Source organism: Macaca mulatta, chromosome 5, assembly GCF_049350105.2.
Source record: "Macaca mulatta isolate MMU2019108-1 chromosome 5, T2T-MMU8v2.0, whole genome shotgun sequence".
In the NCBI taxonomy this organism is placed as follows: Eukaryota; Metazoa; Chordata; class Mammalia; order Primates; family Cercopithecidae; genus Macaca; species Macaca mulatta.
The window spans coordinates 35397976-35414603 of record NC_133410.1 but is presented as its reverse complement, the minus strand read 5'-3'; the positions used below and the strand labels follow the sequence as shown (position 1 = coordinate 35414603).

The following is a 16628-nucleotide window of genomic DNA, read 5'->3' as shown; positions in this document are numbered from 1 at the left end:
AGGCTCCTTGAAAGTATAAACACTCTAAATTTTCTTTCCAACACGAGACCCAGAAAATATCAAGAGTTGAAATTGTGCAGTAGTTATCACGACATGATTTTAGAGGGTCCAGGAAAATGAAGATGGATAAAAAGTTATCAAAGTCCTAAGAATGGCCTTTTTTTAAAAACAAAATTTGTAATACTTATATGCTGTTTGGAAACAGATAAATCTGTCTTTTTTATTCTTTATTCGTTGGAGAGTAAACATTAAAATGATTCAGTGTGAGGTTGAGATGCTCATCGTCAGAGCTTTGAGTAACATGGTTAATTTAGAAAACCCAGTATGTGTTTAAGGTATATTTTGGTTCCGAATATGTAACAGACTTGTTTTAAAATGGTTCAGTTACAGTACCTGTTGTGGCCAGCAGATGCCTGCAAACACCATAAAATCATATTGAGCAGATGGTTTTAAAGAACATGCTGCTGGTTTTTGGAACTCGGTATTGCTAGTCTAGTAGGATTGCTTGTATTTGATTCTTTCTCTTTTAATTCCAGATGAAGAGAAAGTTGAAAAGACATCTCACTTCAAAGAAGGGGACATTTAATAGTTTCTTTTCTTGGGTATTACTTGAGAGTATGAGTGGACGTATTACCTGTATGTCATTTTAAAAATTTGGATTGAAATTATAAAAGAGAAGCAGTTGTAAATAGCGTGCCATTCCTTTTTGATAAGATCAAGAGAATTTCATTTTCATATGTTTTCTTTTTTTTTTCTAACCAATACAGGAGATGTATTCAAAAGGAATAATTCCCCTTTCTGCTATATCAACAGTACGAGTTCAAGGAGACAACAAATTTGAAGTTGTTACAACACAAAGAACTTTTGTTTTTAGAGTAGAAAAAGAAGGTAAGATTATTTTTTATCCCCATGAAATACTTACATTAATTTATGAGTAATCATATTAATAAATCAGACTAGGAATGTCAAGAAACCTTTAAATATATTACTTTTTGATAACTTACATTTTAAAATTAATTTTTCAAATGCATAATGTTAAAACATAAATAAGTTGACAAGTTATTTGTTTTCTCTTTCATCAACAAATATTTAGTGAGAAGCTATTGTGTGCTGAGGACTCATACGTTCTGGGTATACAGTTGTGAAAAAAAAGTGGACAAAATTCCCTGCTTTCATGGAGCTAGCCTTTGAGATGTTGCAAATAATGCAAAATGGTTATTTGATACGCAAAAACAATTTTTCTAACTATTAGTTGGTTTTATGGACATTTATGGCAGGCTTTAGCTCAGTGACTCCCAACCTTTTTGCACCAGGGACTGGTTTCGTGGAAGACAGCTTTTCCGTGAACTGGTTGTGGCGAGATGGTTCCTGGACGATTGAAGCACATTACATTTATTGTGTGTTTTAATTCTATTATTTTTACATTGTATATAACGAAATAATTATACAACTCACCATAATGTAGAATCAGTGGGATCCCTGAGCTTGTTTTCTTGCAACTAGATGGCCCCGTCTAGGGGTGATGGGAGACAGTGACAGATCATCAGGCATTTCAGGCATTAGACTCTCATAAGGAGCACGCAGCCTAGATTCCCTGCACGCATATTTTACGGTAGGGTTTGTACTCCTGTGAGAATCTAATGCCCCCGGTGATCTGACAGGAGGTGGAGCTCAGGCAGTAATGCCAGTGGTGGGGAGTGGCTGTAGATGCAGATGAAGCTTCGCTGGCTTGCCTGCTGCTCACCTCCTGCTGTGTGGCCCTGTTCCTAACAGACCATGTAATGGTACCAGTCCATGGCCTGGGGTTTGGGGACCCCTGCTTTAGCTGACTGCACAGGCACAGTAATCATTCTATTGTAAATTTAGGAGCATCTTTTATATTTCTTGAATTCTTTTCATCTACATAATCTATGGGACACTTGATGGTAAAAGCTGATCCCAAAGATGGCACATGTTTTCTGGATTGAGTTTAAATGTGTATAGAGAAATCTTTTCTGAATTTTGTTTGAATAAGGGTGGGGGAGGAGCCAGAGAAGTTAAAAGTTCTCTGTTATGTATTTTATTTGATTATCGTAATATGTCATTACTATAAATTTACTAGTTTTAGTAATTTAGGTAATACCATCTCATTAAGAATTATGATTTTAACTTATAGACAACTTTTATTTAGGAATAGATATATAATTCAACCTGATTTTTAGAAGTACTTCTTTGTGCTTTAATTATTTGAATAATAATGGTATAGGAAATTGACTGAATATCTGATATGTGCCAGACATTTTGCTAATTCTTCATTTTCACAACAGTCTTATAATGTAGGTAGTATTACAATTATTATCCTTTATTTTTTTGAGACAGAGTTTCACTCTTGTTGCCCAGGCTTGAGTGCAATGGTGCAATCTCGGCTCACTGCAACCTCTGCCTCGCGGGTTCGAGCGATTGGTTCAGCCTCCCAAGTACCTGGGACTACAGGCATGCCTCACCACGCCCAGTTAATATATATATTTTTGTATTTAGGAGAGACGGGGTTTCACCATGTTGGTCAGGTTGGTCTCAAATTCCCGACCTCAGGAGATCTGACCGCCTCGGCCTCCCAAAGTGCTGGGATTACAGGCATGAGCCATTGTGCCTGGCCATTATTATCCTATTTTTACAGATTAGAGTGTTCACCACTAGTTGGAAATGACTACAGTGTTAACTATTATGGGGCAACATTTTCTTTATTTTAAACTGCTAGATTCCTGGCATGTATGTCAGTGCATAGCACATAAAAAGCAGTCAGTAAATATTATATACCACTAAAACATTTCCATTGTTTCTTGGGGTACTCAATAAATGGATACATTCCAGCAGGCCTTCACACTGGAGCAGCGTGGTTCAAACTGTGGATTACTGAGATCAACTTAGTGGTTTATGATGTCACCAGAAACACTCTCCCTCAATAAAAAGACAAACCCCAAACAGAAAATAATAAATATCAAAGTGCATTGCCTACAGTAGGTGTTATGTTGTGGAACATATCTATCTATGTACATAGTGTATAGATGTAGCATTAAAAAAAAGTTTCTTTCTTGGTTTTTAAAAATAATGTTGAACTAAAGCTAGAGTCCCAGAGTAGAGGTCAGCAAACTGATCTGCAGCCTTAATCTGGCTCAGTGCCTGTTTTTGTAAATGAAGTCTTGTTAGATAACAATCACTGTCATTCATTCATTTCTCATTCATTCTCACTCAGTGGTTATCACTGAGTAGTTGTGGCACAGACTGCGGCCAGTAAAGCCTAAAATGTTTACTATTTGATTTTTCAAAGAAAAGGTTTGCAAACCCCTGCCCTCAAGCATTTTACCTAGAATTACCTGTATGTATGAGGAGCCACTTTTTGTGAATTACTGTTTGAAATTCAGAAAATTTTCCACAGTTGTGATACTTGATATGGGACTTCCATTTGAAATCACAGTTTTTCTCTTACTGTATTTCTTGAAGAACGTGGCATTGCTTCTCTTGAATGACTATCCTGGCAGTCTTTCCTTATGGTTTGGTTTCCACCACCGTGAAAGTTAGCTGCCTGTTTCTTTGAGGTGCTTATCACCTTTCTCTTGGCCTCTCCAAATAAATTTCACATTGCTACATAGCCTGCATTTTAAGATAGACATACTAAATAAAGCTTCCAACTTGTATGAAAATCTGTTTAGCCATATTTACTAAGTTAAACAGACACGTTTTATTTAAGTAGAGTGTACCAACCCACACATGTTTAAAAGTTTCATGTTCACAATTGACAGATAAATCCTTCTGTGGTGTATAGTTCATCTTTGTTATATAAACTTAGGACAGTATAAAAATTTCATGAACTTCAGTATAAATTTATTGTTTTAAAAATCAGTTGTAGGTCTTTAATTTTTGAAACCATAGACATATTGCTTCAGTGAAAACAGACTGTATACACATGGAATTAGTGAATGAGTTATTTTGATTGAAAGTTATTTTTACATAGTAACAACTCACAATTTTAAAGATAAATACGTGTAGTGGTGTGTGTACATATATATATGTATATGTATATGTTTATGTATCTGTATGTTTAGTATGGAACTTTCAACAGTATACTAAATATGTTCTATTAAGTGATCTTTTTTCCTTCCGTGTATACAAATGATTGATTATTTTTATTTTGTGGGAATTGGTAGATCAACTATAGTGGCTTAAGGACTTTGACTTAATGAACTTTAAGCTAAATTAAAGTCTATTTTGACTGAGGGAAGAAGCAAAATCAAAGTTTAGAACAAAAAGGAAAAAGTTTTGTCATCTTAACAGATATGAATTCTTTATTTTTGGTGAAAAGGCTTTGACCTATCTATAATAGCTATTCTTTGTCTTCCCTGACCAGTGTTATTATTTCTAAACTGCTGCATCACCCCCTGGTGTTACTAAGACAGGATTATAGTTTGGAATCTTTTCCTCGCAAGTTTTCTAAGGCTTCCATTCCCCTCCCCCCTGTTTCCTAATGAAATATTGTTCTTCTCTTAGTTTCAAGTGAATTTTATTGAAATAATAACATTTAAAAAGAACACTTCCCCAAGTACAAAATTTGGTCTGACTGCTGTTGTTCTGAAGCAGAGTCACTGGAATTGGTCTGTGGGTCATAACAGCTATTGATCTCTCCAATCAGTCTGTATTCCTTTGCACCTGTAGTCACACATGGAGATATGATACTTCAAAACACTCGTGATGTTTTGAGTGCACAGTTCTCATGATTAGAAGAGAGCTTAAGAATTTTGAGTGGGCATTCCCTTTCCAAGGCCATTTTCAGAACTGGTGCTCACCTGCAGGCCCTATGCTTCTGTCCACCTTAGCAGATTCTAGACCCTGTGGCTGTCTCTCAATTCTGCTTTTAGACAACATCATACAGCCATCCAGTGGCAGCTCTGATACTGATATGGAAAAGTCTTTGTTTTAATTTAAAAATTTTCTAGAAGAACATATAAATGACCTCCTTAGTTGTTTTTGGCAAGCAGACTCTTACCTCTTTTGAAATCGTCAACGTTTTTATAAGCAAGGCATGAAACATTTACTATCCCTTTACTTACTCACCCTCCTTAATCTCATTAATGATGATTTGCTAAGTGTTTCCTTTGAAGACTTCATGATATTCTGGAAGTTTCTGACATAATGTATTTTAGGAACTTGCTAGGACTCCAAATTCTGTTTAAAATATTCAATTGTGGGGCCCGAAGTCTGGTTTTGAAGGCAATCTCTTGGTTTTAGGGTGACTGATGTCAAATATGTATCTCCATCTCTGACCTCTTCCTGTACTCCACGGTCATATCCAGCAGCCTACTTGACATGTCAACATGGCTGCCTAGTAGCACCTCACACTTAATGTATCAAAATTCCCATTTCCACCTGCTCAACCAGACTTTCTCCCTTGTAATCTTCCTCATCTCAGCAAATAGAAGCCTCAGGTGCTTAGGCCATGAAGTGTGGAGTTATTCTTGAATCTTTTTCTTCTCACTTCACATCTAGTCCATCAGCAAATCTTGTCAGTTTGACTTAGAAAGTGTGTTTAGATGCTGACCAATTCTCAACAACTCCACTGCTATCAGGATTGTTTTAATCATCTCTCATGATCAACTGTTGTCATATTTTTCCTGTACTTGTCAGAGCAGTTATTCAGTAAGGAAGTCAAATCATGTCAGTTCACTTTACATGCTCCATGGATTCTGCATCTTTTTTTTTTTTTTCCTCCTTTTGAAATGGAGTCTCGCTCTGTCATACAGGCTGGGGTGCAGTGGTGCGATTGTGGCTCACTGCAACGTCCACCTCCCAGGTTCAAGTGATTCTTCTACCTCAGCCTCCCAAGTAGCTGAGACTACAGGTGTGTGCCACCACGCCCAGCTAATTTTTTGTATTTTTAGTAGAGATAAGGTTTTCACCATGTTAGCCAGGATGGTCTCCATCACCTGACCTTGTGATCTGCCTGCCTTGGCCTTCCAAAGTTCTGGGATTACAGGAGTGAGCAACCGCGCCCAGCCGGTTTCTGCATCTTACTGAGAGTAAGAAGTACTTGTGATGTCCAAAAACCCCTGCATGATCTGGCCTTGGTCTTTCTGTCCTATCTTTTTCTGTTCCCTTTCTCCTGTACTATGGTTGGTTCACCTACAGAGGCCTTTTGTTCCTTGAATACACCAAATCTGCTGTTGTCTTGGGGCCTTGTTACATGTTCACCTTATCCTGGAATGCTCTTCCTCTGCCTGCTCCTCAGCTGCGACCTGCTTCTTTACTTCCTCTTCCTTTAGATTTTTGGTTAACCATCCCCTTCTTCTGAGGCTTTTTATGTATCCTGTACAAAATAGCACTCCCTGGGCCCCTCATCTTGTGTATGTTACTAATTGCACTTGCCACTTTGTAATGTATATTTAAGTTTATATGGCCTTCCTCCTTTCACTAGTGTGTAAACTTCCAGGAGAGTAAGGTCATGGTCAGTCTTGTTCACTGTTCCATTCCTGGTATTCAGAATAGGTTTTGGAACATAGTAGGCTTAGTGAGTATTTGTACGAGTGAGTGGCTATCAATTTGAAGAACAATCCTTATGTGCACGCACTACTTCCTTCTCTGATATTGATCAGGAATTTCATTGAGGGAACTTTAGTTAGATCATACTATCATGTCAAAAATAAAGGTCCAGCTAAACTTTATTAGATAATGTTGTTGATGTTTTGCATGGCCCTTATGTTGTAATCTCTAGTGTAACCAATCCCTTGTTACTAAGGAGTATGCCTACTGCTAAACCCAGTAGTCCAGAGAATATTGTCTCGATTTTTCTTAAACCTCTTTTTTTATTATTATTGTTCTTATACTCTAAGCTGCCGTTCCTGAAACCATCAAGAACTGATTTGAGGTTTTAGGAATTTGCTATTTTATTTTATTTACATTCTAGCATAATCACAAAAAAATGGCAATTTCAACACTTACTCTTTGTGTTCTCCACTCCCTTTCTTTTTGTCCAGCCTGGAATGCTATTCTTAGAGCCAAGCCATATCTAGGTCAGAGCTTGTTTCCTGGAGAAATGGTGCTTAGCACAGTGCTAAGATCAAGATAGACACTCAATAGATATTTGTTATTGGAAAGAATAAAAAGTATCTTGGTTTGAAGAACAAGCAAAAGCTAGCACAGTATCTGACTTTGCCCTAGACTCTTGTCCAGCAGGAAATCATTATTTGGTTTGGAATGTTGTGACTTATGAAAGCATATTCCCCCATATCTCAGGATGCACACATTGTATGGCCGAATACAGATGACACTTGTAATCTATTTTATTGTGTTTGGATTATCTGTTCCATTGCTTCTTTCCATTGGCATGGGTAATTCAGAATAAACTGAATGTTACTATTAATTCCTGTTCTTCGTCATGATTGTTTACTTCCTTTTAGTAACTGAGACCCTCAGGAGCTAGATAATTCTTCTAGGCTATGTGTTGAGATGCAGCCAAAGTAAGCTTAATTCCAACAGGTGCAATTGCCAGTTTTAAATTAATTCCTGAGAAACTGAAATATATGCTAGGAGTAATCTAAAAGCCATAGACACTTAGGCCCAACTCATTAAATTATGACCTACGTTTCAAACACAGTGGTTTATATGGATTAGCACAAATAAAGAAACAAACAACCATTATGTACCATTTACTCGGCAGGAATATCTTGTGTGAAACTAATGATCACAAGTAATAACCAAGTTAAGTGGAAGGTCTGTTGCTGTAACTGAAAATGTAATAAATTATTGTAGTGCAATCTGGATCTGTTTATGCAGATAGAAAAATGTAGAATAGCTGCTGCATATTGACATTGACTTAGCTACTTGAATATTTTAATGTCTTTTAGTTTAGGATGTATAACAATACTAGGGACATTTGATAAATATTTCATCCTGATATATTGCAACAAGCAGGAATTCCTTTTTTTTTTTTTTTTTTTTTTGAGACGAAGTTTCACTCTTGTTGCCCAGGCTGGAGTACAGTGGCACGATCTGGGCTTACTGCGATCTTAGTCTCCCGGGCTCAAGCGATTCTCATGCCTCAGCATCCCGAGTTGCTTGGCTTGCAGGCACCTGCCACCATGCCCAGCTAATTTTCTGTGTGTGTTGTTAGTATAGACTGGGTTTCACCATGTTGGCCAGACTGGTCTTGAGCTCCTGACCTCAAATGATCCTCCCCTCTTGGCTTCCCAGAGTGCTGGGATTACAGGTGTGGGACACCACACCCAGCTGTCAAGCACCAATTCCTGGAAGATTGTGTGACACTTGCAATAACGCACTATTGAATAAGTTTTTAAATAAACATTTTGACTTTGGTCATTAAAGACACAATCAAGTGTTTTTATTAGTTTTGAAGGTGAACAAGAACAATTATAATTGAAAAAGTAAGACTCATTATGAAATAACTGTGGAGTCATGTTTAAATATGAGTAAGTTTAGGCCGGGCGCGGTGGCTCAAGCCTGTAATCCCAGCACTTTGGGAGGCCGAGACGGGCGGATCACGAGGTCAGGAGATCGAGACCATCCTGGGTAACACAGTGAAACCCCGTCTCTACTAAAAATACAAAAACTTAGCCGGGCGAGGTGGCGGGCGCCTGTAGTCCCAGCTACTCGGGAGGCTGAGACAGGAGAATGGCGTGAACCCGGGAGGCGGAGCTTGCAGTGAGCTGAGATCCGGCCACTGCACTCCAGCCTGGGTGACAGAGCGAGACTCCGTCTCAAAAAAAAAAAAAAAATAAAAAAAATAAATAAATAAATAAATAAATATGAGTAAGTTTAATATGGTAACTTATTTCAATCCACAATTAAGTCACTGGGCAGACCTGTCTGAGAAGGATCTGAGAAACTGTCCCATTTCCCAAACTGGGCCCTTCTTTCTCTTCTTCCTTCATCCTGTGAAAACTTTTACTACCTGTGATTCAGTATATTTTGCTTTATTTCCTTTTGCTTTGACAACTACTTCTCCCTATGTTCTGGTAGCCCAATTTCCAGCCTTATAGATATAGTTGTACCTCAAGGTTTGCCAGTTTCTTCCCCTTTTACACTTCATGTTTATTCATTTCCATGGGTCTTCTCATGTACAGGTTACTGTTGTTCACATAGTGCTATCAGTCTGCCTGGATGCTCAAGGCACGGCACTGAAAACCTGAGGTTGTTCTGTTAACTAATTGGATTCTCCTTGTTTGCCTGGCCAATTTCTGATGGCACGTTACCTTTTATTCTAAGTAATTTGTTTTTCTTATCAACACCCATCATGTTTGTACAACTAATTTTTTTCACTCTCCTAAATGCCTTAATTCCTTGTAAGTCATTTTGTTTCCATTTTCACAGTATTTTAAGTCTCCGTTGCCTGGTTCCTGAGCTTCAGGCTTCCAGTGTGGTCTACCTGTCATTGTCTGTATTATCATAATGTCTTTTTATTGCTAAGAATGCTGAAATGGTTTTCCTTTGTAATAAAGACAACATTCCTAAACAGGCAGTATGAATTCTGTGGTTATATTCCCATTATTTCTGTGTGAGTTCAGAATTATAAATATATTCATTGATAAATTATCCCTGAATGGATGTTGGTTTTTCTGCCTTTGTTCTTATAGTAACCTCTGCTCAGAATCCTATTATCTTCCCTCTTCCAAATTCCAGTTTTGTCTTTTGAATTGCTCTTCATTCTCAAGATCTACCACATGTACCTCTTTTTTACCCCCATGGTTCCAAGAAAAGTTGTTCGAGAGTTAAAACATGTGATTCTGCTTATTTTAAAGCTAACTTGCTATATAACCTTCAGCAAATCACTTATCTCAATTGACTCATATATTATTTGATACCATTTATATGACATTTATACTACTGTGTTCCATTTTGTGTTCAAATCTTGTTTGACTTATAGCTTTAATTGCTCCTTGGAGACTAGATCGAATTCCTATGCCTGTAACACAGTGCACTGTTCATAATTGAAGGTCATTTAGTTTTGTGGAAGGAGTAGGAGAACCAAATTTTAATTTGCCAGGTGAAATGCTATTGTTAATTACTGTGTTGAGAGTGGAATGGGAAAGTGACACTGAAGCAGGTATACTCTAGAGTGGGTTCCAAATGATTGTTTGAAAGTAGGATTTTCAGGGTCTTTGAGTAACTGACTTGAAACATAAAAGCCGTTAATTGTTGGGTAGCAATATCACATTCTTCTATTAAAAGAAAATCTAATCTAATGAATGATCTAAAAGAGGGCTTCTCAGATATTAAAAGGGATAAGGAGCATCTGTAGTTCTTTTGAAAATACAGCCTGTGATTCATCAGGTCTGGAGTAGGGCCTGAGATTTTGCACTTCTAATAAACTCTCAGGTAAAGCCAGTGGAACTCATTTCACGAAAACTGGATAGTGTTACTCCTTTTCCCTCAAAGAATTGAGTCATTTGCTGTGTTTACAGTAACATTTAGATTGTAGTTGTGGAAAGAATCTGTCACTTATGTGTTGCAAAGAGTGTGGATTTCTTCTTGACGTTTCTGTATCTATGTGACTTATATATGGATTTATGTGTTTTCTCCTGTCTTTATTTTCAGAGGAGAGAAATGACTGGATCAGCATACTATTAAATGCACTGAAATCACAATCCCTTACCTCACAGTCTCAAGGCATTGTTACACCTGAGAAATGTGGATATCTTGAATTGAGGGGCTATAAGGCAAAAATTTTTACTGTGTTAAGTGGAAACAGTGTGTGGCTTTGCAAAAACGAACAGGTGAGCTCTGTTATAGTCATTAAAAATTGCTGCTATTTTATTGTAGTAACAACTATGTTTTGTTTGGAAGAATTATTAGTGATTTTACTTATAGAGTCTTGTTTTGGCATTGTGTACTCCACTAAATATACCGAAGAAATAGTGATTTTGTTGAAGTTTCTTGGTGTCTCCACCAGCAAGAAAGTACCTACATCAAACTTGAAACTGGACATCACCTTTTATGGTATTGAGGAAGTAAAATTATTGAAAATAAGTTTTGAAAAATATTATTTGGTTGAGATAACAATATACAACTACATGAGAGAACAATTAAGGACCAATGAACCATTACAGCTGGTGATGAAATAGGACCCATTCTGCACCCTTTTATTTTTATGATAGATAATTGTAGGGTAAACACAGGTAACATATTTGCTTGAGTTTTCAGAATGTTGGTCTGTTTTATTTTGAGCAGATGTATGTGAGATAGATATATATATATATATACACACACCCATATACATATACACACACGTCTATATAAGTACAAATTCAAGTGCACATACATACATACATCTATCTATACACACATATCGCATATACATAAATAAAATCAATTCAAATGACTGGTTTACTAAATTTGATTAATATCAGAGGACTCAATAGAGTATTTAAATGTTTTGATGAGTCTGATGGTAAACTAAAATTTTAACAAATCCTGTTAGCTTCATTTCATTCCGTAGACTTTTTTCTAACATTCCTTGTTTTTAATATGTATATGTTTTTAATATGTATAATATATAATTCTTTACCCTTTTGTTGGAATACCTCCTTTTAAAATCTTTCAGCCTAGAATATATTAGATGCTTAATAATTGTGGAGTTGAACTGTGCACTTTAGTTAGCTGATCTATGATGAACTCATTTTATGATACCTTATTATGGGTTATAGTAAGTTGAAATATAAATGCCGACTATTTTTATAAGAAAAATAGGAATATCAAAACAAATAGTAGTTTCAGAACAATTAACTATAGGCATCCTCTGAACTTTAGTGTGAACTTACACATTGAATATTTTGGAGGAGAGGATATCTTAGCCAATTAACAGTTGAAGGCATCATTGAGCACTCGTGGCCTATTAATAATGTGAGTAGTTAGTATGTTTCTCAAGAATAGCTTAATAATGTGTACAAATTGAATATGAACATTTCAGTCTACAAAATAAGATGATTGCAACTTTTCTTATTGGAATGGAGGTTAAAAATGCATAATTTGCATGTATCAGTATGGAAGTTACTCTTCCAAATTAATTAAGGTATTTAGTTTACACTTGCATAGACCTGATAGCAAGATTTGATAGACTTGCATAGAGTTCATATGATTAATTTCATTGCTCACATTAAACTGTCTGAGTTTCTGTTATTCTCTAGGAATACGATAGATATTTTAAAAGTTTTATTAACACTTTCTGATTAGTGAAAATGTACATGAAATTATTGCTTTAGTATTAGGAATTGAATGTGAAAAGCATAATGAATACTATTTGCTGAGTACCAGGTACAATGGTAATTTGTAGACATTTCCTTTTAATCTTCACCACAAATATAGGAGGAAGACATTTTTTTGTCTATGTTTTGTAGATGAGGAAAATGAAGATTAAGTAATAGGTCTAGGAATTACAATTTATAATGCAGAGTTGAGTTTAAAACCGGAGCTGTATAACTCTAAGTCTACCTTCTTAACTGCTCTACAAACTGTCTTTTTAAAGTCTAGGTTGAAGAGAAATTTTCTGACTTGGGAACTTTTAGAAATTGCCTAAGGATTCTTTCACTGAATAATTTAGTTGTCCAGGAGTTTCAGGGTATGCTTTCAATAAACATTGTATGCCATGTCAGGCACACTAAAAATGATGGGTTCACTGAGAAGAAGGATACAAGTCTTGTCTTCCAAGAGGAAAAGTCAAGACCAGAACATATGATGGATGGTGAGTTCAGTGCAATAATAGGTTGTACAGGAGTTACAGAGAGGTGCAAAAAAAGGGCATCTAATGAAGTCAGTGCATTAGAGGCATTTCTATGTACATGAGTAATGAGTATATTCTCCTTAAAAATTAAAGCATTAAGGCTGAACCCCTTTCCATCTTTTGATAAGTAAACATATTTTTATGCTTGTATACAAGGTCTTTTCTATGCATTAACATATATATATATGCGTGCGCACACACACATCTTTAAATGTATACTATTTGTGTATGTGTGTGTGTGTTTAATTGCATTATATCGCATAGATTCAGGTCTTAAGGGACTTAATCTTTAGTCAGTCTTAAAGAACTAGTTGACTCAAGAATGAGCCAATAAGGAAGGCCGTCCACGTTCAGACCCTGGCATACCATTCCGTTTTCATCTGTTTTTGCATCCTGGTATATGTCTTTTTCCCCAGAGGAAAGTTGCCCATTGGTTTTCTCCCATGATGGAGCACATGTGAAAAACCTGGTGACATGCTGAGTAATGGGTCAGAGGGCTTTCTGCCAGTGAGGGCAACAACCTGTGTTTTAGGAAAAGCACTAAACAATCCTAACATGGTTTGATTCAACTTCGAAAAGTTTTATACAGACACATACACAGAGTAATCTTGTGTATTTTTTTAAAGATGATGAAATGAATATATTTATCATAAAAATGTAAGTGATGTTAGATTTGAACCTCTATGTCTTAATTTGTGTTGGATTTTATTTAGTGACATGTAACAAAACTTAATTATTTTTATTTTAAAATGGGATTTATCGCCCACATAATAGCACGAATAGAATAAAAAAAAATGAAATTGATCTACACCACCCTAACATAGGAACTATTTTTATTTTTCTTGCCTCTGATTTATACATAATTTTACTAATTTACTTTGGCAGTTACTCCAGAGAGAGTAAACAGACAGTGGCTAGAGGTAGAAGGGTAGCTATTACAGCAAATGTTGAAGAGTTATTAAAGAGGAATCTCATTTATTGCAAAGAAGATTGGACTGGGAGGTTGCAGTTATGGGTTTTTATTCTTGTTCTACTATTAATTGGCTCAGGTAATTAAGTTAGTCTCTTTAGGTTTAAATGGCATCATGTGAAGAAGGGAGATGGATTACTATCTCTAAGGCCATTACTTAAGTTGCAAGTTAAAATTCAACATTTCTGAGCTCGTTTCAGATTTGTTAATTCACAATTTCTGGAAATGGGTTGTAGAATCTGAATTCACAAAAAGCACCACAGGTGGTTCTATAATGGATGAGCCAAAAAACACACATTATAAAATACTGCTCTCAGTTGTTTTCTTTAAAACAACTTAAAGCCTATCTTTAGACTTTAAGAAGAAGTGGAAATAACTACGAAAAGATTTGTAAAATCATTTGTTAGGGTGGAAAATGGCATAGTAGAAACTGACACTCAGATTCTTTACCTAATTACCATGCTGCAAAACAGTGGGGTGCTAATATCACATAAATTAAATGTAATCCCTTTAATATTTAGCACCATTTCACAACTGCATTCTGCTTTAATTTTTGCACATTTTCTCCCATTCCTTACCTCTGCTTATGTTTTGGATGCCTGCAATGTGTTATAATATGACAGTTTTTTTCATATTATTATTTCAGCGTTGTATAAAATGACCTGTGTAAGTGGGTTTGTATAGGTTACACTATAGTGACCATGTTTCTGGATTCATTCATCCACGTGACACATGTAGGGGCATTTTCTCATTTCTGGGCACTGCTCTAGACATGAGGGGTACAGTGGTAACCCACAAGATCTCTGCTTTCTGGGCCTTCCTGTTGGGGTAATACATAGTGTTAAATAAATCAGTGAGGTTTCTGGTAACCTTCAATATGTAGCCTTGACTTCCTTTCTGATGATGATGATGATTATTATTATTGGCAAGAATTTCTATGACCCCTTCCTCAAGAGTAGTTTACATTGAAAATGCTACAGCTATGTGATAGGCATCTAGTTACATTATAACCTGAAAAGTGTGAGATTTATCATTTTTATATTCCCAAATCGACAATGTGAATATTTACTTTATTCACTGCTGTGTCCTCAGGCAATAAGCTAGCACTCAGTAAACATAGGTAGGGTGAACTTGTTGAATTAATGATCAATTATAACTGTTTTTTTTGACAGGAGAGTTTTTTTCCCCCTCTAATTCTCTTTTAAAATGATTTTTTCTCAAATTGTCTCTTCATCTTCTTTGTCCATTTATTTATAGGGATCTTATGTCTTTCTTGCTAATTACTTTATGCTATTTATATAAGAGAGACATGAATCTTCATATTTTCTACAATTTTTTTCTGAACTATTTTGCTTTTCATTTGTCAGTTACTTTTTGTTTTGTAGAAATTTTGTTTCTGTAACTAAAGTGTTTTTTAATCAGTTCAAAGCTGATAGAGCTTCTGTATTCTGGAATAAAAATTATTTTGTAAATTATTTATCCTGAAATGATAGGGGTGTAGTGTGTAAGTCAGAATTTTTTAAAGTTTAAATAAGGTAATCAAATATGGACATATATTTACATATGTGAATTCTTAAATAAGTGGTATTGGTAGTTGAAAGGAATTTCTGCAAGTGGACATGAGGAAGATTTAAGACAACTGGCGTTGGTTTCCATTTGTTCTGTTGTCCTGTCAGCCAGTCTCCCTTCTTCTCTTGATACTTTTTTTTAATGTCATGTTAATATTAATGAATTCATTAAAACCAGATGTCTTACTTGGTGGGTTTGGTATCCTGCTGATAATTGTGGCATTGAGGTTTTAACTACATAAACTCACTTGATTAAACATTTTCAAATCAGGGTATAACAAGAGACTCATCCTCCCTCATTCCCCCCAACATAATGTTCCCTGGTGTTCTGGCATGGGAGTGAAACTCTAATAGAATTTAAATAGACCTCATAGGGCGACGGGTTGTGTGGCACAGAAAGGAGCAGCAGGATGGAGGTGGTGGCCTCAGATTCTCTGGGTTCTGTATCTGGCCAAACTCTGCATCTGGTGTTTCCCAGGAAAGCTGGTGCCAGTGTCATACAATGCCACATCTGTTTTCAACAAATGTTTAAGCACCGAGTTCTTAAATTCCTGGCATGGAAACCTGGCATCCAGTAATTCCAAAAATAGGTTTGAAATTTCAGCAGATTTGGGGTTAACAAACCTTTCCTTATTTTTCTGTTTAGGAGTCAGTTTTATATTTTGCTCTTTCACTGTGTAGTTTTAAAAATGTAGTTTTTACCAGGTTGTGTTGTTACAAATTCATATGAATAACCTATTTCAGTATCTTGGTATTTACCATTAATTCTATCTGAATGTTTAATATGGAATCATTGGTATGAATACTTTCTGTAATTATTAAAAAATGGAAATATTTATATTGAAGATAAATTCTTTTAGAACCCTCAAAAGAAAGAATTAAGTGGGTGTATCAGACCCTTAATTTATGTTGCTTTATTTACTCCTATAATAATATAATGTAAGGTAGACCTGACTATTTTCATAAATAAGGAAACTGAGGTCCACATAAACTAAATAACTTGCCAATGATCAAGCAGCCAGTAATTGGCTCAGCTTCGATTCTCCCTAGGTCTGGCCTGCAGGGCCCACCTGGCCATTGTACTACCCTTACAGTGGCCAGATCTGCGAAGCCAAGCCTAGCCATTGTTACTTTAGTGGGATTCATGATTCTTGACATCCTACCTTCTATCACAGCAAATTCACTTTAAAATATTGCTTACTTCAGAATCTATTTTCAGCCTTCTACTTTCTATAATATTAAAACTCTACCCACTGAATTTTTGTGCTACTGTTTTTTTCAATCCAGTTTATAGCATTTTAAAAGTTGATAGTTTGGCTTATCCCTG

At 36.0% G+C, this 16628-nt stretch overlaps 1 protein-coding gene across 5 annotated transcripts in view; it reads left to right on the top strand.

Moving 5' to 3' along the window:
• ARAP2 (ArfGAP with RhoGAP domain, ankyrin repeat and PH domain 2) overlaps positions 1 to 16628 on the top strand; it is a 178468-nt gene that overhangs the window by 57486 nt on the left and 104354 nt on the right. For all 5 annotated transcript variants that reach the window (XM_028848385.2, XM_028848386.2, XM_015138193.3 and 2 more), the window contains exons 8-9: positions 768 to 888; positions 10582 to 10760. In XM_028848385.2, coding sequence (XP_028704218.2) covers positions 768 to 888; positions 10582 to 10760 — 300 coding nt within the window. The remainder of the gene's footprint in view (positions 1 to 767; positions 889 to 10581; positions 10761 to 16628) is intronic.